This window comes from Dendrobium catenatum, unplaced genomic scaffold, assembly GCF_001605985.2.
Source record: "Dendrobium catenatum unplaced genomic scaffold, ASM160598v2 fragScaff_scaffold_72, whole genome shotgun sequence".
Lineage (NCBI taxonomy): Eukaryota > Viridiplantae > Streptophyta > Magnoliopsida > Asparagales > Orchidaceae > Dendrobium > Dendrobium catenatum.
In genome coordinates this window covers 3,709,137-3,735,404 of record NW_021318534.1, presented here as the reverse complement: position 1 = coordinate 3,735,404, position 26,268 = coordinate 3,709,137, and the positions used below count along the sequence as shown (strand labels likewise).

The window sequence follows — 26,268 nt, the reverse complement described above, 5'->3', positions numbered from 1 at the left end:
CACATGGTTACTTCATTAACCTGCTCCTTGCATCCTCCAATTATGTTGTATTGTAGCACTTGGAGAGGAGCTCCCGAGAAGAAGAGTCTTTGGGGACAAAGACTCGCTAGTCTGGAGGCTAGTGTAAACATCTCCACCGCGCTAGAGAGGGTCAAGGATGGAGCAGCATCTCTGCCAGAGAGAGGAGCTAAAGAAGGGACGACACTCTGTCAAATTGAGGAGGTAAGATAAGGGAGTTTCTTCAGAATATGTAAGGTAATTTTCCACTTGTTCAAAGGAGAGGGGCTTCTCCTTCTTCTTTCTTCTTCTCTCCCCCTTCTCTGCTCTTCTCACCCAACAAAAGCAATGAAGGAATGGGGAGGAAATGGAAAAGGTGATGGGTTTAAGAAATTTTTTGAGATTTTTTTTATTAAAAATTTAAAGTTTCATATCCAACGTTATGGCACTCAAAACCCTAATGCCGCTACACCCACTTATTTCCCCAAAAACTTGAGAGCTCAAAGTTGGGGCGATGTCCATCTCGACATCAGAGCCCTCTCAAAGCAAAATTTATAGAAATTAAGGAATATAAAATTTGGGTTATTACAAGTAGGCCACAATCATGAAGAGGAATGTCCTAGCCTAATATATTATAATCAGACATGTCATATCATTATAATACTTATAACTTATGAAGCCATCTTATAGCTGGGAGGAAGTGTACTAAATTCCTCGAGGAGAGAGTGCTAAGGATTTTGAGTTGGAAGAGAATCAAGGTGCTCATTGTCGAATATATTCTATCATTGTGTATGAATGAAAATGTACATGGCAAAGTATTGTATTTCAACTTTAAGTTTATGTTGTGGATCATTATTTTGAAATATATTACTAATATTTTTATCTAATTATTTTTAAGTGATTGTTCATCATATATAGGTGCATGTAGCTAATGAGAATGACTTATATAAATTCACTATACATACTATCTTTATGCTTATCCTATTTCGATTTATAAAGAAGCAAGTCATCACCACATATTTTGACGAAAAAGTAAGAGTGGGAGCTAAAGAATAATTACCTACAACTAAGATTTTGTCATCCTTCGAAGGGTTGGGGTAGTTTTTTCTTATTATATAAAAGCTAAAGAGCAACCAACATATATTAGAGAAATAAGTTGAGGTACTTGCCATTGTCTCAACCATTAATTTAGTTGAGGTGATGAGGTAGAGAAGGATATGAGGATTGAAAAAAAAATAGATGAGATGGGGGAGATAGTAGATGCTGACCAATCTTATATTGTTGTATGTATTAATAAGGTGATCATGAAGGCAACATATAGGGGATGTCGATCAATCTTTTGCAATTTTATGTACCTAAAGACTTATAGATCATGCATCATTCTTTTGAATAAAGTATTTATTAATACTATTGACACAAAGTTAGAATGGAAGGACTCCATCACATGACCTGAAGAATCCCTCATGCATGTCATTGTAGAGGAGAAAAAAGTTCATAAATTCTAGAGTTGATGTATAATGTATTTATTTTCTAACTATGTTGTATAAAGCTAATTGGATTGAAGATGAGAAAAAAGTTCATAAATTCTAGAGTTGATGTATAATGTATTTATTTTCTAACAATGTTGTATAAAGCTAATTGGATGATATGTGAGATCTCATTACCCTACATAAATAATGACATTATATGAATCTGATATCTCTTGCACTCCAACATAGACCTTTTAATCAATGATAATCTTGTTTCTTAATTGCTTCTCTAAATTGCTCAAGATGCCTTAAGTTATTTGACAATACACAATTTTTTTTACTCTAAAACTCCTTGAAAGTGTAGGGTCAACACAAGGTTTCTTAAGTCTACAATAAGGTAAGCCATTTAAAAATTCATAAACCTTTATGTAGTTGGATTAATTTCTTTTGTTGGTTATGTTATAGTTGTCATAATTTACTTAGTTAGGTCATAGCTAGTGGATCACTCTTTATTGTTTCATATTACAATCAATTATGTATTAGCTATCGAATTACATTATATTGCACTATTTTATAATATATTGTGTTATATTTATTATGATTATACTTTGCTTCATTAAATTTATAGTATGCTTTGTTAAGATCATTAAATATTTAATATAAGTAAATCCTTTTAAAATTTTACTTTAATAATATTCGAATCATATGTGGTTGATAATTAAGCTCTTAGAACTAAAGTTATTGAGGTGGATTTTAAGTAAGTAATTCGAGATTAAAAAAAGACTAGATTGTGTTGTGTTCTTTGACTATCAACAAAAAAAAATTGAGTTGGAGTCATGTGTGAGTTATTATGTGCGTGAATTCGGGGATTGTCCTAAAAAAGAAAAAAATAATATGCAAAATGAAATGCGAGTAATACATTTTAAGCAGCCAGCATATTCCTCTAAGCAAATGAATCAAATTTCTTCTTGTAGGAAAAGCCCTTTCCCGCTCTCGCGACGCTTGCGGATGCCAGAGCGTTCGGTCATGGAGGCCCGAAGAATCACCAGCAGAGGACTTGGAGGAGACTCGAGGGAGTGGGACGAAGAAGGTTATCGGCGTAGCATTCTTGTGGAGAGGGAGCTCAGCTCACGCATCGTCTTCAGGACCGCCTTCGCTCCCTCCGAAAACCCTAATCCTGAAATCGTACTGGTGGCTTCTAGCGACGGATCTCTCTCCGCTTATTCCATTTCCTCTTGCATCTCTTCCTGTCCTCGGGTAAAACTTATCTCTCTCATTGTGATTTCTCATTGCCGTATTCTGCAACTGCTTAATTGTTAACCGTAGTTGACTGCCGATTGTTCGACAAAACGCTCCCCCTACTTTAACCCAAAGGTGTTGAGTTTGAGACGTCAACGAAAGAGTTGAAATTAATTCTAAAACTTGGCTGGGGCTGTTTGGCTACAATTAGGATTTAAATCAGAGTAGGATTTAGAGGCTGTTTGACGACTAGCAGGATCTAACTCAATTAGAATTTTGTAAATTATGTAAATTCAGATTTATTAAATCCTTAGAGGATTAAAAGTTGAAAATTGTTTGATATGATAACTGTTCAATTTTGCTAAATTCTCATAAACGATTTGATTATTTGTTGCAGGATTTACAATTTGTGTGGGGAGAAATTTTTAAATCATGTATATCCCGTGAATGATGTGATTTAGCAAATTTTAAATAGCCAACAACAGAGCTAAAATGGGGTTTATCAAAATAGTGGGATTTAATTTCCTTAAAATTCAATTTGCCAGTATTTAATTAGCTTAGGGCATCTCCAACTGAATATCATTCATCCGTTTGTTGCTATTGCTAGCGTCCACCCGAACAGCAAACGAAAACACATTTTTGCATTTTATCTTGATTGTGAACAGTGTGTCGCATTATTCACATAAGCGTATTTTTTTGGTGTAGAAAAATGGAGGTTAGAAAGGGAGCTGAGAAAGAATATACTCATAATATTCTTTTTTGATGTTAGAAATGGAGTTCGCTTGAAGTGAATTACTGTTTGATATGACTGTTATTGCATCTTGAAGTGGAAAATAGGTTGTTCAGTTAGAGATGCCCTCACACCCCACCTAAAATATGACGCCAAACAAGCTATTATTAAATCTTTGTAGTCAGGATTTAGTTGATTTAATTTTGAAAATTATTAAGCATGAAAAATATTAAATTCTACTAAAATATGGTAAACCATTTGGCTATTTATTTTTGGATTCAAGATTTAAATGATTATTAGATTTGATTAGAATCCTAAACAGATGGGGCAAATCTCATGTGACGGATAAACTTTAAAGGAAAAAAAAAACACCATTGGACATATTAAAGTAAACTCATTATTTTTTTAAATAAGGCATGAATCACATGATGATATCAATTGCAATCAAACTGATTTTCATTAGCACAATAAAGGGATGGAAACCAGAATTAGCTCTAAAGAAACATAATAATAAAAAAAAAATAGAGAAACCTATGGGCGATTGCTAAACTCTCTCTCCATCTCTTGCAAATCCTAATCTCCTTTCTTATTCTCCTTGAAGTTGCAAAAACTAAAATTAATTAGTTCCTTTCCCATTTCTCCTCCAGATCTCCTCTAGCTGCAGCCCCAACAACAACATAAGAACCTAAAAGTGCTTGATATACACCAAACACAACCAAAAGTCTAAATCAGCTCTTCAACCGCTTGTGTGCAGTCGAGGATTATACATGCCATGAGAGAGAGCCTTGAGGAGCTAAATTACATTAACTTGGCTCCAATGGAATTTGTTAAATATGTGATTTAACGTTAAATGGGTGAAAATGGGATTACATAGCATAGTAAGATTTTATTGACTACAAAAAACTGTTTGATAATATTTAACCTAAATCCCAATTAAATCCTGCCTAAAACTTGCTGCCAAATAGCACCATATTTTATTATAAGTTGTGTTATATTTCCAATTTTAAACTAATTGCTAAATTTCATTCGCTGGTTAGTGACCCTTCTTTTGATGATATTACTTGGTTCAGGATGCAATAATAAACCTCTGTTATATAATTTGTGCATCTATTTTTTATGTAAGGACGTATAGACTTGGGTGAGTTTGTAGTTGTGCTGGCATAGTGCTGTGGAAACTATTGAGATGTCTTGTTAGAAGTCTAACAATTATTATTATAGGAGCATGATATAATTTTTTTTGAAAAGTAGTTACTAATTTTCATTTTTATTGCAGCCTATTCTTTGTAGCAAGGGGACCGATCAAAAGTAAGTTTTGAGGAATCTTTCATAAGTTTTGGAAACATGGTTTCTATTGGAAGAAATATGTGGTTTTATTCTTCCTCTAATGAGATACAGTAAGTTAATGTCAGGGCACCTGAAGTTTTGTGGGCTGATCCACTTTGTTCAATTCAAGCACACAAAGGCCCATCATATGATTTGAAGTTATATGGAAATGACGAGGAAGCTTTACTATTGAGGTTTATATGATTCTAAACATATGTCTTCTTCCAACTAATTCTATCATACCCTTTTAGATAAGGCAATTGCATCAAGTTTATAGATATGTGTCTGAACTTCAAAACATGTTTCATTCGGACCATTTCTGGCCCATGGATTTCAATAGTCTTGTACTTGGTAGTAGAGAAAATATGAGCGGAAAATGGTGGGTTATAAGTGAAATTAATGCTTTTGGCTATATGACTATTTAGTTTTGTTAATTTTCATGTATCGGCTTTTCTTGATTTTAAACTGTAGTTATCAGGGAAAAACTCCAATTAGGATTTTTTCTTATTTTTCTTAGAGGGGTTGAGTTTGATGTTTCTCTAGTTGAATTTAGCAATTTTTTGGGGTTTTCCTATAACCCAACTCTGCCTTACTTTATAGTTGTCAAATAAATTGCAGAAGTAAAGATTAAATCTGTTGATTTTTTTTCAACTTAGATTTCGCATGAATCTTTGCTGAGGCTATTTTTTACTTGTTGGCTTTATTTTATTCAGAATAACGAATAACATAGTTCTCACACTTCATTGGGGCTCCTTAAAACAAGGAAGACATTCTCTTGTGAGTAATAGTCTACACAGCCAGAAAATTTTCCTTTGCTTGGGTTAGTGCTCCAGTTAGAGAAAGAAGATACTGACCTTCTGTTCCTTACATGAAAACATATGCAAATTGCTGAGGTAAAGGCAGCTGACTTTTATTCAAGGCTCTAAGCTGTTTTCAGGAAGATCTTGTAGCATTATGAATAGTAATGGAAGATAGGTGGAATGCAAAATTTTGAGAGTAGAGTTTGTATTAGAGTTGCGTGAAATGTTACCACAAGAAATGATTTGATTATATGGAAAAGTATCTCCAGCATTTTCTGTAGGATTCACATGTCGAAGTTTTTGTCAATTGGGAGGACATGCACCCCACGCTTTTGTCCTTTCTCCATTTGTCTTCATATTAGGATTGTACAATCATGCAAATATTTCCTTTATATTTCTTATATGCTTCTATGTGATCCCTTGAAAATTGACCGACTGCATGTACTGTTTGAAATGATATTTGATTTTGGATAGGAGAATCATGGTCTTCTAAAGCCTTTATCAGTTGCTATAAGTCTTCGTGCTTTCAATATATGATGCACATAAATGTTAAGGTTTAGCAATCAGAAAGAAGATTCTTATATTAAGGCATGGCTTTTTGATGGATAACTAGATGTTATGAATGAATAAGTGCTCTACTTTCTGATGCTTTTATTCATAGGCACCCCCTCCTTTATATTCATGGCTTTATTGCGGCTAATTACTATAGTAGTTAGTTTTTTCTTTTTGGGAGGATTTTGCGTTCTTTTAAATATGGTAAGGGAAGGAGGTCTAGTGGAGTCTTAACGGAATCGGGAGGCTGTCTAACGATTATCAAGGATAGGTTGCACTGGGAACATAACAGTAAGAGGCTCTCAAGAGGGGCATCAACGGGGCGAGAGAACGTATCTTAGGTGTTGGGGGCAAAGAAAATGACAACAAGGTGGTTGCTTGCGAACTAATGTTAAGGTGATGGCAAATAGGGCAAGGAGTGTCACAACCCAACTCGATAAGACCCGCGGACAAAACATGTCTTATCATGTTGATTTGCGACAGAACAACCCAAAGATTAGAGTTTTGGGTAACTTTTCAGATTTTCTTCTTTCAATTAGCTTTAGAAAACAAACAACAGATCACAGAGCTGCTAATAACTTCTAGTATATAGAAAATAACTTGTCCACAATTTTTTTTTCATTTTCACCAAAGTGTATATGCATCAATTACTCTGTAGTGCATCACTAGATATTGAACTATTGAACATAGCAATTTAAATGACTAGTTATGACTGTTCAAAAATTAGAAAAAGAGATATCTATACAAGCTCGTACATATTAGATCCCGACTCAGTTACTCAACGGGCTCTTTTTATCATACTCTAAAACAGAATGCAGATAAATTGTGAGCCAACACAACTCAACAAGTCACACTCACCGATCTAAATTTTCAAATAAATCATTAAGTATTCATATGAGTTTTTACAATAGTTCATAACAATTACTATACAGAATAGAATACTGCTTGCAGTTATCAGAAACTTAAATAACATTGCAGGAAAGCAAATAAATATGTCATATATTAAAAAGCATAAAATAACATATTTTCTCAGACCCTTATACCTCCTATCAGAATAGAATTCAAAATTCTAACCCTTATGATTTTTGTGATGGCAAATTAGAAAACATGCCCTTATTACTCTTAATGTTCAGATAATAAAATATGCATATAGCACTAGAATAGAACTTCATGTGCCTTTAACATTAGAATAAAACTTTCTTCACACACACCAGATCTCCTCAGAATCACATATTTAAAGCAGATAAACATATAATTAATTATATTGCATCAAAAGTTATAAATGAACTCATTTCAAAATTTAATAGAATGCCTTAACGATAGGCAACAGAATATACTACTAATTAGAAATTCATTATTTTAGACAGTGATTATTCCGAGCATTGTTATGAATCTTTAATTATACAACATTATTTTTAAGAGTCAAGATTATTTTCTAGGTAAATAAAATGGCGCACTTATTAGATTATTCGATCGAAATTTTTTAGAAAAATATATGTTTAGAATTATTGTCTCTACAACATATGGAAGAATACATGGTAAATGTTTAGCAATTACATAATTATCCTCGTTTTTACAATACAAAAATATAAATTTAATTAAGAAAATTTCAAAATCTTCGTATTTTTAAAACGGAGATGGGTAAAATTTCAACTATCTTGAACCAAACAACTTTAAAAATGAACTGACAGCTATAAAATGGATTGAAGTTGCATAAAATTGACTTTCTCTTTCTAGAATTTCACCTCTCTCCTCTAGTCGGCTGCTCCAAAGGATTGAAATGACTTTGAATAATGAATAATGATGTTTTTAATATAAAATCTAGCATAGCGCCGCAGCTTTTAATCCTGCGCGTCATAGCGCTACCCCCCAGCGCCGCATCCCTTAATTAAATTGACTAAAAGACAGAGAGCACAAAGTCGCGGCGTCGCCTACCCCAGTGGCGTCACCTAATTAAATTTTCTACATTTCTAAAACATTCACACAGGCCCCCCGAACGTGCTTCAGAACACATGCAGACTTTCACATGTATACCAAATATTCTTAGAAGTATGAGAAGCATTCGAATGGAAAAATTTAGTGGATTACTTGATCGAGTCAGAATAGGTGGGTGGTATTTTGATTTCAGAGGTGTTATAATTTTCCCATCCTAAAAAAATATCGTCTTTGATATTTTAGAACATAGATGAATCAAAATAGATCAGGATACAACTGTTTGACCTAAGATTCCTTCTCCCAAGTAACTTTTCTTTCTAATGTGCTTCCACTATACTTTATGATGAGGACATTCGACCATGAAGAGTTTACCAGGGTGGGGCCGACGATCTATGACCACGATTGCACCGCTTTACTTTTGAATTATTATTTGTATTAGATTTATTATTATATTTGCATTGAGTTTATTATTATATATTTTTCATTTGTACTCTCACTTGAGGGAGTAGTCCTATGCAATCCCTAAGAGAATGTTGGTCTTTTGTTTTCCTTCACTGTATGATTGGCTATTTTAAGCCGCCTCCTCATTTTTGAGGGTAATGATGAATATTATTACAAAATTTCTGCACTTGTACTTGAAAGAGTTGAGAGAGTTCTCTTGAGAGCAAAAACCCTAGGTTAGAGCGGCGTAATACCCACCAACCGCAGGAAGCGTCCGAGTTCGTGGTCTCCCTTTTCCTCCAATCCCTCCCCTCTCTTCTCCTTAAACCGCCGGCCATCATCTCCCATCCCCCTTCTCGGCCGAACCCCACAACACCACCTCAACCTAGACCGGCCACCTCCTCTTCCACTTCCAAGCCGCCGGCCCGAAGGCCCTCTTCCCTCCACCTAGTCGCCGGTCCCCAAGCTCTAACCCTAATCCTAGCCGCCACCCAAACCCCTAACCCTAATCCTAAGCCGCCGGCCCCAATCATCCCTCCCTTGCCTCTAAAATTCAAATCCCTAAATTGATTACTTTCCATATGTGATGAATCTAAATTAGGAGAGTTTTATTTTTAGATTTTAATTCAATTCGAATTTGAAATTCTTTCCTAAATCAAGAGGAGTTATATTTGGAAAGCCCACCCAATCAGGGCCTTTTAAATTTGAAATTAATTTCAAAGGATATTTGCATTAAAGCCTCTTTCTTAATTGAGATTGGCTTTGATTGGTAAGCTCGTAATTCCCTCCCACATCCCTCGCCTTCTCCTTAGCCGCTGACCCCCTCTCTCTTCCCTCTTCCTTTTTTTGATATTTCAAATTAATTTCCCTCCCAACTATTCCTCCTTCGAATTAATTTTAGATTTTCTAATTTTCTGAAATTAATCTCAGATTTACTAATTGAGGTCTTCCCTACCACACTTCAACAAAATCTGAAATTTTATGTTTTACTTCCTCCATTGTATGGTAGATCCTGAATAAGACCACGGATTTGTCTACAACGATCAAGGGCAAATTGATATCCTCAAATCTCCATTCTTCGACGTCAACTTAGAGATCGATTAAACCGTTGAAGACTACGTCGGAAGGATTATCTTCTCCCTCGCCGCCGCTATTGACGAACAACTCTCTCCCACTCAGTGGCAAATTATTTCCAAATTCTGATAAAGTGGAATATCTCCTCCATGTCTTTGCATTTCTAAGTTCTCCCTTTAAAATTATGGCATCATAAAGGTTGTGCAACTTATCTCCGCTTAGCCAAACATCGAGAGTGTGAGTGAGTGGATCCAATTAGTGCCTAATCTAAATGTTAATGTAATATTTCTTTCGAAAATCTCCCGTGCTATGCTAAGCTTGATTGTAATTGATTATTCATGATTCTAATTATTATCATGTAATTTGGCCTAAACTTAACTTATATCTTGCTTGTTTTCAATATTTGTTTAAAATCGCTAGAAGTTAAATTAATTATTGTTGTTCTAATTTAAAGGCGTGTTATTTCAAACATTGCATTTTTACCTATGCATGTTGCTTTATATCATTTTGGTATCAGAGCATGGTTGCATTTAAGAGCCTATTAGAAAAATTTTATTTCGTATTTAAGCATCTCAATCGCATCCTGCACGCATTAAAATTTATTTTCCTGTTAGCATATTAATCTATTCCATACTTGCATAGTTCCAAGTCACCCTTAGACGTAGGATGGATTTGGAACAAATTCACAGGACCTTAGATATGTTGGTAAGTCAAATGAACAGTATCAACCAACAACTTAAGGAAAATCTATGTGACCTAGCTGAGCTCTATCGCTAAACGACGGAATGATTTGACATGCTAGAACAAATTAGGAATCACCCTACACCTTACACACCTTATTGGCCTCCTTCTATGTATGGGGACGACGCCTTTCTAGATGAGGGACACCCCTGTGCCCCTTATCGAGCTCCTTAGTATGGCTATGACCTTAATCACGATCCTGATACACCTCTGTTGAAAAAGATTATGGTCGACGCCCCAACCTTTGATGGTATTCTCGATCCCCAACTCTTTCTGGACTGGATCAAGGGTGTGGATAATTTCTTTAAATGGTACAACATATCTGAGGCTAGGAAAGTTAGGTTTGGTGAAATGAAACTCACTAGCAGGGCTAGTCAATTTTGGGCCAACTTAGAAAGCCTTAGGGAATCCCGCCATGCATACCTCATCACTTATTAAACTTCTATGAAGCACGAGATCAAACAGAAGTTCTTACCTCCCTCATACTTCGCTAGGCTCCTTGATAGATGGAATATGTTAACCAAAGGTAGTAAACTAGTAAAAGATTATATTGTAGCCTTCGACGATTACCTGATTCGCTGCAAGGTGGAGACCTCTACTACCCTCGCCCAAATTCTGCCCATGTTTCGTACGGGGTTGCGTGAGGACCTACACAATGAACTGTTTGCCCGGAACGTCACTACCCTAGAAAATGCCTACAACCTAGTGTTAGACCTTGAGGAAATCAGCCCCCAACACTCTAGTCGATACCAAAACTTTAGACCTTTATATCGACCCTCTAGTGGTTTGACCCCTCACCACTCCATTGGCTGACCAACCCTTGGAAACACTACTCGACCACCTTCTAGTTCTCCCACACCCTATCCTGACTTTAGAAGTAAGCCTCCCACCCCGGATACCCCTAGGTCTTACTAGGGACCAAGTGCTTTCGATGCTAGGGGTTTGGGCATATCTCATCTCAGTGTTCTAGTCTTTACAAAGTTATTATTATTAAGGAGATCATTGAAGAAGAGCCTGAGCCCAAGGCTGGCCAGATTCACCAGGTTGAAGATGATGGTGAATTCTTTGAGGATGACGACATTACTGCCATCCACTGTATGCAGAAAAGTGACACCTCTACCATCTGCGTGGTGAGATGCACACTGTCATAACCTGTTGCCACTGATGACTGGCGTAGAACTTCAATCTTTCACACCTACACCAAAATCAAGGATAAAGACGATAAAGTCATAGTGGATAGTGAAAGTTTCATCAATGCTATCTCCTCCAGCATGTTGTCTATGCTTAGTTAAAAAAAAAAATATTGTCTATGCTTAGTTTGTCTGCCGTTCCCCACCCATATCCCTACAAGGTAGCTTGGGTTAACTCCATTATTTTAGAAGTGAAGGAACAAAGCCTCATACCCATCTCCTTCGCTGATTATAAGGAGAACGTGTGGTGCTCTGGTGATGGATGTTGGAAAAATCATCTTAGGGCTTTCCTGGCTTTTTGATAATGATGTCCATATCTATGGGCATTCAAACACCTGCATATTTGAGCATACGGGCAAGAAATTCAAGTTACTGTCGATGCAACCTAGTGTTAAAGATGACCTCAAACTCAATCCAGTCAAGCCCAAGAAAGGTTGAACCTTGTGACAACCAAGGTATTGGATTCTGAAATAGCACAAGGTGCACCCCTGTACGTCTTGGCTGGCCGTGAGACTTCCACTGAGTCCAACGAGCCCATTCCTCAGGAGGTCCAACCCATACTGAGTGACTTTGTTGATGTCTTCCTTGATGATCTCCCTGATCAATTACCCTCGTTTAGAGTCATTCAACATGCTATAGATCTTATCCTTGGAACCTCCCTTCCCAATTTGCCCCATTATCGCATGAATCCCACGGAACATGCTGAGCCTAAGAAGCAGGTGGATGAATTACTACAGTGGAACTATATCAAAGAAAGTCTGAGCCCTTGTGCTGTACCAACCCTTCTTACACCGAAGAAGGATGGTACCTAGAGAATGTGCGTTGATGGTATGGCCATCAACAAAATCACTGTTAAATATGGGTTTCCTATCCCGAGGTTAGACGTTATGCTTGACATGATGACCGAAGCTACTCTTTTCTCCAAGATCGATCTCAAGAGTGGGTACCACCAGATCCGGATCCGACTCGGTGATGAGTGAAAGACTGCCTTCAAGACCAAGGATGGTCTATATGAGTGGTTGGTCATGCCTTTCGAGTTGAGTAATGCACCAAGTATATTTATGAGAGTTATGACCCAAGTGCTGCGCCCTTTCATGGGTAAGTTTGTCGTTGTATACTTCGATGAAATTCTTATCTATAGTCAGTCCGTGAGTCAGCACTTAGACCACCTAAGGCAAGTTTATGAAGTCTTAGGGAAGGAACAACTTTTTGTCATCCTAAGAAATGCACCTTCCTTGTTGACCAAGTAGTTTTTCTAAGATATATTGTGTCTGCCCAAGGAGTTTCTGCAGACCCTGAGAAGGTGAAAGCTATTTTAGAATGGCTAGTTCCCAAAACATTCGGGATGTTCCTAGCTTCCATGGTTTGACCATCTTCTATAGGAGATTCATTAGAAATTTTAGCACCATTGTATCTCCTATCATTGACTACCTCAAGAAAGGTGATTTTCACTAGACCCCGGCTGCCACCAAAGCCTTTGAGGGAATTAAGAAAAGAATGGTGGAAGCCCCAATGATGAGACTTTCTGACTTCTCCAAAGTCTTTGAAGTTACCTGTGATGCTTCGGGGGTTGGAATTGGAGGAGTCATGTCCTAGGAAGGTCACCTTGTTGCCTACTTTAGCGAAAATCTAAATGACATATGGCAACGCTATTCCACGTACGACAAAAAGTTCTACGTGGTGATCCAATCTCTTCGATATTGGTGACACTACTTGCTCCCGCAAGAGTTCGTTATCTTTTCAGATCACGAGGCTCTTTGTTATACCGACTCCCAGAAAAAGTTGAATGCACGTCACGGTCAATGGGTAGAATTCTTACAGGAATAAACTTATGCCCTTAAGCACAAGACATGAGTTGAAAATAAGAATGTTGATGCTCTCAATCGTCGTATGATGACAACCATCAAAATGAGAGCAGAAGTCGGAGGGTTTGAGCGAGTCAAAGAGGATTACTTGGAATGCCTAGATTTCAAGAAGACTTACTCCCTTTTGTCCACAGGCAGCATGCGCCTTGTGGATGATTTTCTCCTTGAAGACGGATACCTTTTTAAGGGTCAGAAGCTTTATATCCCTAGCATTTCCTTATAGGAATTCCTCGTTTTGGAACTTCATGCCAGAGGCCTCACTTGACACTTGGGTTGTAATAAGACTATTGAAGCCGTAGAGTACCGCTTCTTCTGGCCTAGCCTGAAGAAGGATATGGGTAAAATGATCAGTAGGTGCCATACTTGCCAACTGGCCAATCAACGTAAACAAAACACTGGTCTTTACACTCCTTTACGAGTTCCTAGTTGTTTGTGGCATGATGTTAGCATGGACTTCATCCTAGGTTTGCACAAGATTTTTCTTAGGAATGATGCCATATGTGTTGTAGTTGTTCGCTTCTCAAAAATGACACATTTCTTTCCCTGTTTTAAAACATCTGATGCCTCTCATATTGCCAAATTGTACTTTAATGAAGTCGTCAGATTATATGGTTTACCCAAGACCATTGTATCTGATAGAGATGTTAAGTTCACAAGTTATTTTTGGAAAACTTTCTGGATGAAAATGGGCAACAAACTTCAATTTTTCACAGGCTTTCACCCTCAGACCAATGATCAAACAGAAGTGGTTAATAGAAGCCGAATAAATTTATTAAGATCCTTAGTAGGCGAACACATTAATGATTGGGATTCCAAACTTCCCACGACTGAATTTGCCTACAATAATTTCGTAAATTGCACCATTAGTTTAAGTCATGATGAAATTGCATATAGGTACAAGCCTAGAAAACCTTTATATCTCATACCCATGTGTCCTAGGTATAGAATTTCTGAGTTTACTTTCTCATTCGTATCGCATTAACATGAATTGCATAAAGAAATTGCACGCTGACTTGAACAAAGCAATATTAATTATAAACTGCATACTTATCTTAAACGAAGATTTAAAACATTTGAGGTTGGTGATTCAGTGATGATGCGGATTCGTCCGGAATGCTTTCCGCAAGGAGCCATTAAGAAATTACATGCTAAAAGTACAGGACCATTCAAAATAATCAAGAAAATCAATGACAATGCTTACGTGGTGGATATGCATGCAGAATTCAATATTAATTCCTCTTTTAACATTGAAGATTTAGTAGCCTATGAGGGTCCAAAATTTAACCCACCAATTCCACTACAAACTGAGCATTGTGTGACCTGACCCTGTGAGAACCCAAGCTTACCTTCACTCCCAAATGTTTCCAAAATACCTATGTCAGAGAAGGTTGACACGATTCAAGTGATGATATCATTTCCCATAAAAAAAGGGTGGACGAAGAAGGTATTTGATAAGGTGGAGAGGTAAGCCAGAGCCAGAGGATACCTGGCTAGAGCGCGAGGAGCTTCAACTGATTGATTCAGATGCACTGGAGATTTATGAGAGCACCTGGGATGCGTATTCGATGGAGTCGAGCTCTTTTCGACCCCGGGAGAATGATGACGACATCCGTTCATGGATAGTTTACCAGAGACGGGGCCGACGATCTATGGCCACGATTGCACCGCTTTACTTTTGAATTATTATTTGTATTAGATTTATTATTATGTTTGCATTGAATTATTATGTTTGCATTGAGTTTATGTAAGCCCTATGGGCATGTTGGTCTTTTGTTATCCTTCATTGTATGATTGGCTAATTAAAGCCACCTACTCATCTTTTGAGGGTAACGATGAATATTATTACAAAATTTTTGCACTTGTGCTTGGAAGAGTTGAGAGAGTTCTCTTGAGAGAGAAAACCCTAAGTAAGGGCGGCATAATACCCACCAACCGCAGGAAGTGTCCGGGTTCGTGGTCTCGCTCTTCCACCAATCCCTCCCCTCTCTTCTCCTTAAACCGCCAACCATCATCTCTTATCCCCCCCTCTCGGCTGAACCCCACACCACCACCTCAACATAGGCTGGCCACCTCTAAGCTGCCGGCCCCAAGGCCCTCTTCCCTCCACCTAGCCGCCGGTCCCCAAACTCTAACCCTATCCTAGCCGCCACCCAAACCCCTAACACTAATCCTAAGCCGCCGGCCCCAATCATCCCTCCCTTGTCTCCAAAATTCAAATCCCTAAATTGATTACTTTCCATATGTGATCAATATAAATTAGGATAGTTTTAATTTTAGATTTCAATTCAATTCGAATTTGAAATTCTTTCCTAAATCAATAGGAGTTATATTTAGAAAGCCCCTCCAATTAAGGCCTTTTAAATTTGAAATTAATTTCAAAGGATATTTGCATTAAAGCCTCTTTCTTAATTGAGATTTGCTTCGATTGGTAAGCCTTTAATTCCCTCCCACATCCCCTCCCCTTCTGCTTAGCCGCTGGCCCCCTCTCTCTTCCCTTTTCCTTTTTTGCTCTTTCAAATTAATCTCCCTCCAAACTATTCCTCCTCTGAATTAATTTCAGATTTTTCCATTTTCTGAAATTAATCTCAGATTTACTAATTGATGTCTTCCTTACCACACTTTCACAAAATCTAAAGTTTTATGTTCTACTTCCTTCTTCCATCGTATGGAGGATCCTGAACAAGACCACAGATTTGTCTACGATGATGAAGGGCAAATTGATAAATCTCCATCCTTCAACTTCAACTTAGAGTTCGATCAAACCGTTGAATATTGCATTGAAAGGATTATCTTCTCCCTCGCCGCTGCTATTGATGAACAACTCTCTCCCACTCAGTGGAAAATCATTTTCAAATCCTGATAAAGGTGAATCTCTCCTCCAAGTCTTTGCCTTTCTAAGTTCTCCCTTTAAAATTATGGCATCATAAAGGTTGTGCAACTTATCTCCGCTTAGCCAAACATCAAGAGTGTGAGTGAGTAGATCCAAGTAGTGCTTAATATAAATGTTAATGTAGTAGGTATTTCCTTTAAAAATCTCCCATGCTATGCTAAGCTTGGTTGGAATTGATTATTCATGATTCTAATTCTTATCATGTAATTTGACCTAAGCTTAACTCTCATCTAGCTTGTTTTCAAGATTTGTTTAAAATCACTAAAAGTTAAATTAATTATTGTTGTTCTAATTTAAAGGTGTGTCATTTCAAACATTGCATATTTACCTACGCATGTAGTTCTACATCACTTTAACCTTTGTGATTTATTTATTTCTTAACTTTCAAACTTCATATGTAAGAATTGTCTTTGGTTCTTCTTTGTAATTGATTCGAATGTACCTCAACTTCTTCTGCAGATATTCGATTTTTAAAATCAGATACTCATTTCCTCATAAGCGACATGTGGAATACATTGTGAATATCAGACATAAGAGCTGGCAACTGCAACTTGCATGCAAATTTTTCAATCCTTTTAATTATTTCGAACAGTCCAACGTACATTGGACTCAACTTTCCTTCTTTCCCAAACCTGTGGATGCCTTTCATCAGTCTGATTCTCACATATATGAAATCTCCAACCTGGAATTTCATAGCCTAGTGTTTAGTATCATAATATTATTTTTTTTGTCATGCACAACTCTTAATTTGTCCCTGACTAGAAGGATCTTTTCATTAGCATCATTAACTAAAACTATCCTAATCAAATTCTTTTTACCTGCTTCTGTCTAATAAGACGATGGGGTTATGCATTTTCTATCATACATAGCTTCATAAAGGACTATACCTATGCTTGAATCGAAAACTGTTATTGTAGGAAAATTCGATTAGATGAAAATAATCTTTTCTAGCTATCACTAAAACCTAGAACACATAACCTTTGAAGGTCTTCCAGTACCCGAATAGTCCTCTCCGATTGTCCATCAATATGCTGATGAAAAATAGGTACTAAGAATGCCCAGGTTGTATTGAATACCTCTCACAAACCTAGAGATAAATATGTCATCACTTTTAGAAATAATCACTTTTGGTATTCCATGTAATCAAATAATTTTTCGGACATATACTTATGTTAATCTGCTCACCAAATCAGAATGTCGGATCAGAATAAAATGAGCTGCCTTTGTCAGATGTTCTAGCACAATCCAAATAGCATTATGCTGCAGTCTCGACCTGAGAAATCATATAGCACAATCCATTGTTACTTCTCATTTTCACTCTGGAATATACAATGATTGTAGAAATCTCTAAGTCGCTGATATTCTGCTTTCAGTAATTGATAGGACTCACAGTTTGAAATAAAATATGGCATATCCTTCTTTATTTCAGGCCATCAGTACATACTTTTCAGATCAATGTACATTTTATTGCTTCCTGGATGAATAATATAGCTTGAATAATGAACTTTAATCTAAGATCTGTTGAACTAGGAACTCATTTTGTTTTGCAGAAGATAATTCTAGAATCAGATGATCGCAATTTAGATTTCCTACTAAACTTGATTTAATCAATTAGTTTCAGATATTATGTATCTAACTTCTGGACTTCCTATATCATTTCTTGTAGAGATGATTGTATAATCATCTCTGCTACAATATCAGAAACTTGCTCAACAGAAAAAATTCTCTAATTCTAACATTTCCAAATCCCAAATCAGAAAATCGTCAGGATTAAACATCCTGGATATCTCAGAAGATTTCTTTCTCAGAGCGTCTGTTACCACAATGGCCTTAGCAGGCTGATATTGAATAGTCAAATCATAATCTTTATTCAGCTTAAGCTATCTTCTTTGCATCATATTTAGATTCTTCTCAGTGAATATTTACTTCAGACTCTGATGATCATTGAAAATCTCACACCTAATTTCATACATATAGTGTCTCTTGATTTTCAAAGTAAAAATAACAACAACAATCTCTAAATCATGTGTTGGATAGTTTTTCTCATGTGGCTTCAACTGCCTAGAAGCATAAGTTATAACTTTTTTGTGCTGCATCAGAATACATTCCAGTCCTTTTAGTTAAAAATTACTGAATACTTGAAATTCTTTTATACTAGATGGAAGAGCTAGAATTAGAGTATCTGTCAGACAATTCTTTAACTTTTGAAAGCTTACCTCACAATTAGATTTCCAGATAAAAGTAATTGATTTCCGAGTCATTCTTATCACATACATAGAAATCTAAGAGAACTATTTTATGAACTTTCTGTAGTAGCTGGCCATGCCTAAAATGCTGCATACCACATATACAGTATTAATTCTCGGCCAACTAACAATAGCCTGAACCTTAGGGGGATCTATAAAAATACCTATCTTGCTCATCACATGTCCCTAAAAAAAATACTCAACTGGAATTCATACTTGGAGATTTTAAACATATAGCTGATGCTACCTCAATGTCTCTAGAATAATTTTTAGATGTATGGTATGATCTTCATAAATAGAATAAATCAGAATATTATCAATAAATACAATTACAAATTGATCAAGATTTTCCTTGAATATTCTATTCTTGAGATTCATGAAAACTGCAGGTGCATTAGTCATCTTAGAAAACAATCTTTGATAGTATTTAGATCTCAAATCAATCTTAGAAAACATAGAAGATTCTGAAAGTTGATCAAACAGATCGTCGATTCTTGGCAAAGGGTAATGATCTTTGTTCAGTTCCCATAATACACATGCATCATCATGTCCTTTTTCACAAACAAAAAGTGTTCCCTATAGAGATACACTAGGACAGACAAATTTCTTGTCAACTAACTCTTGAAGTTATACTTTCAACTCCTGAAGCTCTTTAGATGCTGTCCTATACAAAGCCTTAGATGTCGGAGCGGTACCAAAAAATTATCAATACAGAACTCTATCTCTGTCAGGAGGCAAACTCACTAACTACTCATGAAAGACATCAGAAAACTCATGTACTATCAGGGCATCAAAAGGAAATCCAGACTCTACGCTACTGACCCGAATTGATGCCAAAAATACCACACAACCTTTCTTTCACAACTTATATATTTGCACAACAAAAATCAAACACGATATAACTTCTATTACTCCCTAAAAAATAGTTCTTACTATCCAGAAATAGAATGATTATTTTCTTCAAACAATCAATTCGGGTCTCATACCTGCTCAATCAGTTTTGGGTTGAACCCGAACCTGACCCGAAATCCGATTTTGGCACTCCTACATACAGACCCACAAAACCTGCATAAAACACATGTTTACTTTTGCATACATACCAAACATTCGTAGACACATACAAAAGATTCGAATGCACAAATTTAGTGGATTACCTTTAATCAGATCGGGTTAGATGTAATAACCCAAACCCCAAAAGATGATTGACTCCTCGCCTAAAGCCGTGAAGATGAAATGAACGAAACAAACAAAGATGGACGAAACGAACGAAGCAGCCTAAGGAGTTTAGTTTGTCAGTCATTGCGTATATTGTGGTAATCGAAGGGAGGAAATTGAAATCAGTGCTGTTTCGATTACCTGTATTCGCGGTAGCCGACGTGTGAGAATTCCTGATCATGTGAAACGAAAGATGGACGAGCTTGACATTACATAGAATCAAAGAAGTCGAGGGGGGATTCCTCCTTATAAATTAAAGAGGGGGACGGGGTTGATCGAGAGAAAAAGAGGCAGATCGAAAGAGAGGAGAAGAGCTCGTGTGTGGGGCGATCGAGCGAGTGAGGTAGAGAAGGCCGAGTGAGAGGTAAGATTTATTTTTTGTATTAATATTATTAAGTAAATTAATATTTTATATATATATATAATGTTATTAGAATTTTGATAAAAGATAATTATAAGATTTTTTTAATAAATAGTAAAGTTGAAATTTAATATTAGAAACTACTAATAATTAAATTATGATTTTTTTATCAATATTTAAAATGATAAAGCAAGAAGAATAACTTTTATGATTTATTTAATAAATTTAATACAAGAGCTATTCAAGTTTATTTAATAACTAATTAGAGAGAGAGAGAAAAAAAGGACAATTTATGATTTTAATTATAGGAGATAATATTATGAGTTAGAGATAAATTATAAAATATAATGTAATTATATTGGTATCAAGCTGTCGGCGACATAATGGTTATAAAAGTAAATTGTTAAGGCATCCAACTTCGAGGTTAGTACTCATATTCCTAAATTACGGCAATTGCATTGCTTCTTCTAATTGCATTTAATTGTTATATCAAATGATTTATTTTTCACATATCAAATGATTGATCATTTTGAGTTAGATGATAATTAATGTGTTATATTTTACATTACTTCATAAAATCAATGAGTATTATATGAATGAAATTGCTAGATAGATATGCTTGTATGTGCATGTTGAATGATGGAGCACACTCTCTTATGGTACTGGTTGAAGACATAATGTGTCTGCGCACATAAATAGAAAAAGTTATTGGTAAAAGAAATTGAAAATGAGTATTTTCATTGGTACTATTTTAGACGGTGTTTCATATGACGATTATGTTATTTAGAAAGAATAAAGATATGACATATGTAACATATAAATATACATAACGTTGATAGTCATGTTCGAATTGAATTTTAAATAGAATTATATTATGTTTAAATTAAACATGCATATTACTCTCGATTCCTTGTATTATTGTAATTTAGAAGTATGATGTGCTCACTGAGTTCTTTTATGACTTACTCCTATATTTATAAATGAATGCAGGTATTAGTTAAAAGCTTAAAAATAAGTAGAAGAGGAGAGAATATGTATCGTAGGTGTGACGTTTTGAGAGAAAGATATTTATAACTAAATTTAAAATTTTGAGGCTTTAGTGGCTCTTTCTGCGTACTGGAAATAGTTAATTAATAATTGATTTTTTTAATCAATTCTTTCGACTGTCTCTTCCCGAATTATTAATTCGAACCTCCAGAATGGGTCGTGACATTAGAATATGTGGAATGGTATACTGATTCTAGAGGTTTTACAAGGAGTCCTCGAGTGATTACCAAGAAGGATTTTTTGTTCTTAAAGAGAACTTCCTGTTGGTATTCTTGTAGGACTGATAGTTGAAATAGCTTCTAATAGGAGTTTTTATTGGTCTAGCCCAAGGAAAACAGCTTGGGTAGATGATTTGGGCATTGTTGATTATAAATCTAGCTAGCTTAGTGCTGTAATAAAATTTAAATAAAGGCATGATTTGATATTAAATAAATAAAAAGACTTAATTTTCAAAAGAAGCTTGTGTATCTATAAGAAAATGAAATACATCTATCAATTGTCTAACCATTAATTGTACTATGCTTGTCAATTTCTTTTGTGAAATTATTTGTTTTACTTTCATTTCATAATCATTGTCTTAGTAATGTTATATGATGTATGTATAGGTTTTGATACGTTTATATCATTAAGTCGTCACATATCCATGAGGTATAATGACTTTAGTAAAGTTTGGTCTAATCAACATTGCATTTATTAATCGCCCCTTATGCAGGCCGGATCATCCCAACTTTTTAGCATTAAGACTTAAGAATTTCTTTTTATTTTCATACTGAGGCTTATTTTGCCCGTACCTCTATCTCTCCCTTCACGAATCATCATAGTCTTCCAACTTATTCCAAATCACACGATTTCATAGGCTTTCATTGATTTTTAACATCATCATCATAAGCATTTAAAATTCCTTAGCACTTACATGCATTGATTATGAATCATGTATTGAGTTGTATCAAAGTTAAATTGGTGATATATACAAAAATCCAAGTTTTGATCCATAGTTATGTCATTTCATTAAGCAATTTTATGAGTTGGATTAATTAGATTTATCTTGAAATCATTTGAATATATGATCATATAAAATGCAATGAAATTTCTAATAACATTTGGTGTTATTGGCATTCTCCGTATGCAAATATTTGAATTAGGTTGCACATAATAATTAAATGAATTCAGTAATTGCAAGGATTTACAAATGATAGGCCTATTGTATCTTATATTCGAGATTAAGTATCTCACCAAAATTATTGGGTTTTGCTTAGGACGGTTTTTTTAATCTCTCTGAAATCTCAATCTTAAGCAATCAAAATAATAATGATTTTCTCAATTTACAATAATTTCCTAAATAATAATACAAATCTATAACAAATATTCTATAAATAATATTTTTACCTCAAATAGTTTCACCTCATTTAAGCCTGGAAGTCTTCCTACTCGAATTCAAATTCAATTTGCAGAAGAAACTCCAAAAATCAAATTCGTACCAAAATTTCTCAAGTTGTCCTCCTCCTTTTCTTCTTCCCTCCTTTTTCTTTCTTTCTACTTCTCTTCTTTAGCCTGTAGCACCCTAGTCTTTTCTGTTCTGCCTCTAGCTCTATGTTTAACAATGGGATAAGGATGGATTAGGATAAGTAGCTTAGGCTATAGTTTATATAAGGGATTACATATATATATATATATATATATATATATATATATAGGTCACTGAATTTGGAGAAAATTCGAAGTTTTTAACAGTAGAATATTTATTGACACTGTAACATTATTGGAAAATTATTTTCATAATTAGATTAATTCATAAATATTAGTTTATATATATATATATACTTCTACATATCAAATGATCAAAATGATTAATAGAATTTTATAAAAATTATTATTGATTATTTTTTGGAATGTGTAAAATATGAGGTATAATTTCAGGAGAAATTTTAGTTCTGCCTTTTCGGAATTATGGTTTATTACAAGGATAAGGTGTTGATTGGGATTGAATTTCTTCGAATCACTTCAAGGAGGAATAGGACTTGTTAATATCATGTTAATTGGGTCTTAAGATCAGAAACTCAAGAAAAATTCTACTGGTTGCACCGCTTTATTAAAATCAATCTCTAAGTGTATAGTGAACCAAAGACTTGATCATTGTTCTTAATCTTCCAGTCTAGTATTGCTTTTGATTTGCATTGATCATTTTTTGACTTTATTATGTTTGACATGCATTTAGACATTTGAGCAGGTTTTTCAGATGAAGCAACGGAGTTGGTCACTACCTTTATAGTTGGTTTCTTCTTTATTGCTCGAGTCCTTTGTTTATGTATTATTTCTGGATTTCACCTTTTATTACATAGCACATAACATGTTTTAAACTTGTGTACCTTTGATTCAGAAGTTTTGATGCTGTTTGTGGAGATGCATATTATCTCTCTCATCCACCCCATTTTATGCAGCTGCGGTGATGATGGTTGCATCAGGGGCTGGAAATGGGCAGAAGTCCATATGGCTGCAGTTCAAGCGTCAAATAAAGGTGACTTAAACAATAAGAAAGAACGTACTATTGTACCTAGCATTTATAACAATTGAAATTATAACTATAGACTACAATTCACCTAATTGTATGTTTTTGTACTGTTATTTACCTACTAAACTGTGCCTACAACACAATTTTAAATTGTATTCCTTTCTGTAGTATAATCTTCATAGTATTTTCTGTCTCCAGGGTATTGTGCTTTTGGTTCAACTAAGCCTTCTGCTATGCTCAAAACTAGTTTAACAGTTTCATACTCTCAAACCATCAGCATCAGTGCCACACATCTATCATTCAACTTAGATATTACTGATTTTTTTTATCCTAGCATTCAAATTTAATAACATCATTGGCTTAATTATGGTTTTATAAGATTTAACTTTAAGCTTTTATGATAATCACGTATCATAGAAAGCTCCTAAGGCATTTCAAATATTCTTCCTTAACTTTAAAAGTTACATTCTTATACATATTGTTAATAAAGGGAAATGTCTAGAAAGCTAGAGTTGTTTATTCATTCAATGAGTACTTATACACAAAACTACGTAGATAATAATTAAAAGTAAGTAAATACAATACTTAAAAAGTACAAAAAAAAAAAAACTCTAACTGTCTGCCACTTTGGGGCTTTCTTGATTGTGACAATTATCGCCATGTAAGAAATTCCAGACCTTTCTTTTTTGCACATGAATTTGTGGGAGAGGTGTTTTCTTATTTGGACAATCTGTGACCTCTTCTTCCTTCCCAAGCTTTTCCATTGGCCCTACTAGGTCTTTGAACCCCATTAGGCCCTTCGGCCTTTTAACACTCCCCACAAATTGGATGGTATATATCTACTATCTCTAGCTTACTTATAATATTTTTGAATTTGGAGTTGCAGAGTCCTTTAGTGAATATATCAGCAAGTTGGCTTTCAGTTTATAATTTCTCTTTTATGAAATATCTGTACCATTTCACAAAATTGGTTTGATCATATCATACTGTACAGGGTTGAGTAATATTGATGGTAAATTTGTTGTTGTAAAATATTTTCATAAGCTATTCCCTCCTATTTTCATATCTCTTAAAATAATTTTAACTCACAGAAGCTCAAACATACCTTGAGCAATTGCTCTAAATTTATATTTAATGCTATACCTTGAAACAACAAGTTGTTTCTTTTTTCTCTATGTTATAAGGTTTCCTTCCAAAAGTATGTAATATTCTAAAATGTATCTCCTATCAACTGGTGATCCCGTATTGCCAGCTTTAGTATAAACTTCAATTTATAGAACATTATTTTTTTTTGTAGAAGATGCATTTCTTAGGGTTTGATTTAAGGTATCCGAGTACTCTGTAAGTAGCTTGAAGATGAGAATCTTTGGGTTTATGCAGAATTGACTTATGAGACTTACGACAAAGGATCTGCCAGGATAGCTATGTGATACATATATTAATTTCCCAACTAATCTATGATTTTTCCTATGGCCACTTCAGCTCCTTCATTTGTGTTTAGTTTTTTACCTGGCTCAATTGGAGTTTTGCAAGGTTTATAATTAGTCATTTTTATTTGTCTAAGTAGGCTCATGACATATTTTATTGAGAGAGAGTTTTCTTGTTATGAATGAGCAACTTTTATACCTAGAAAGTATTTGAGTTTTCCTCGCTTTTTAATTTCAAATTCTTTATCATTAAGTTTTTTTCTAAGCGACTCATTTTCTTTATTATCATCATATATAACAATTATATAATCAATATAGATAATGAGAATTGAATGATTTCTTTTAGTGGTGTGCTTTATGTAGAGTGTATAGTGTCATTGGCTTTATTTGTATCCTACTTTAGTTATATCTTTTGTAAATCCGCCTAGCTGTCTCTTGGGGATTGTTGAACACCATATGGAGCCTTTCTTTAATCTGCACACCTTTTCTGTGAAAGAGCCATCGAATCCTAGTGGAGGGTCCATATTGACTTTTATTTCAAAATTTTTGTGCATTTCTTACATCATTGTTGTGTGGACAATCTAAGGTTAGCAACTAGAGAAATTAGATTGTGAATTATATTCAGTTTATAATAGGAGCAATTATTTTCTGATAGTTAATTTTACGAGATAAGTATATTATTTGACTAGTCATTCTTTCTATTATTTCAGTATTCCATCTACTCTATATTTTTAGAAAAAAATTCATTTTCATCACAACAACAACAACAACATCAAGCCTTTATCCGACTACGTGGGGTCGGCTACATGAATCTTTTTTCTCCATTGCATCATATTAAAAGTCAAATTCTCGTTTAAATCTAATAAAGAAAGGTCATTCCTAATATTTTCTAACCAAGTCTTTTTAGGTCTACCCCTACCTTTCTTAACATAAGTCAAATCTAATACCTCTACTCTCCTAACCGGGTCATCGGAAGGCCGCCGTTTTATGTGACCAAACCATCTAAGACGACTTTCTCTAAATCTTATCTTCTACTGGAGCTACTCCAACATTTTCACGTATATGCTCATTTCGTATCATATCTCTAAGGGTAAAGCACTCATCAACCTGAGCATCCTCATCTCTGCCACACTTAACTTAGTATTATGCTTCTCTTTTAATCGCCAACATTCGGCACCATAAAGCATTGCAGGTCTCACTACCATCTTATATAATTT

General features: G+C 35.1%; 1 protein-coding gene across 3 annotated transcripts in view; it reads left to right on the top strand.

The window, feature by feature from the left end:
- The first annotated feature begins 2,390 nt into the window (after window positions 1-2,390).
- The window catches only part of LOC110100342 (THO complex subunit 6), a 90,799-nt gene continuing 66,921 nt past the window's right edge, over window positions 2,391-26,268 (top strand). The window contains exons 1-4 of one of the 3 annotated variants that reach the window (XM_028696012.1): window positions 2,391-2,723; window positions 4,709-4,740; window positions 4,845-4,952; window positions 23,554-23,630. In XM_028696012.1, the coding sequence (XP_028551845.1) occupies window positions 2,418-2,723; window positions 4,709-4,740; window positions 4,845-4,952; window positions 23,554-23,630 (523 nt within the window). In that variant the 5' untranslated portion in view covers window positions 2,391-2,417. The remainder of the gene's footprint in view (window positions 2,724-4,708; window positions 4,741-4,844; window positions 4,953-23,553; window positions 23,631-26,268) is intronic. The other 2 variants (XR_002303551.2, XM_020827792.2) reach the window with 2 other exon arrangements.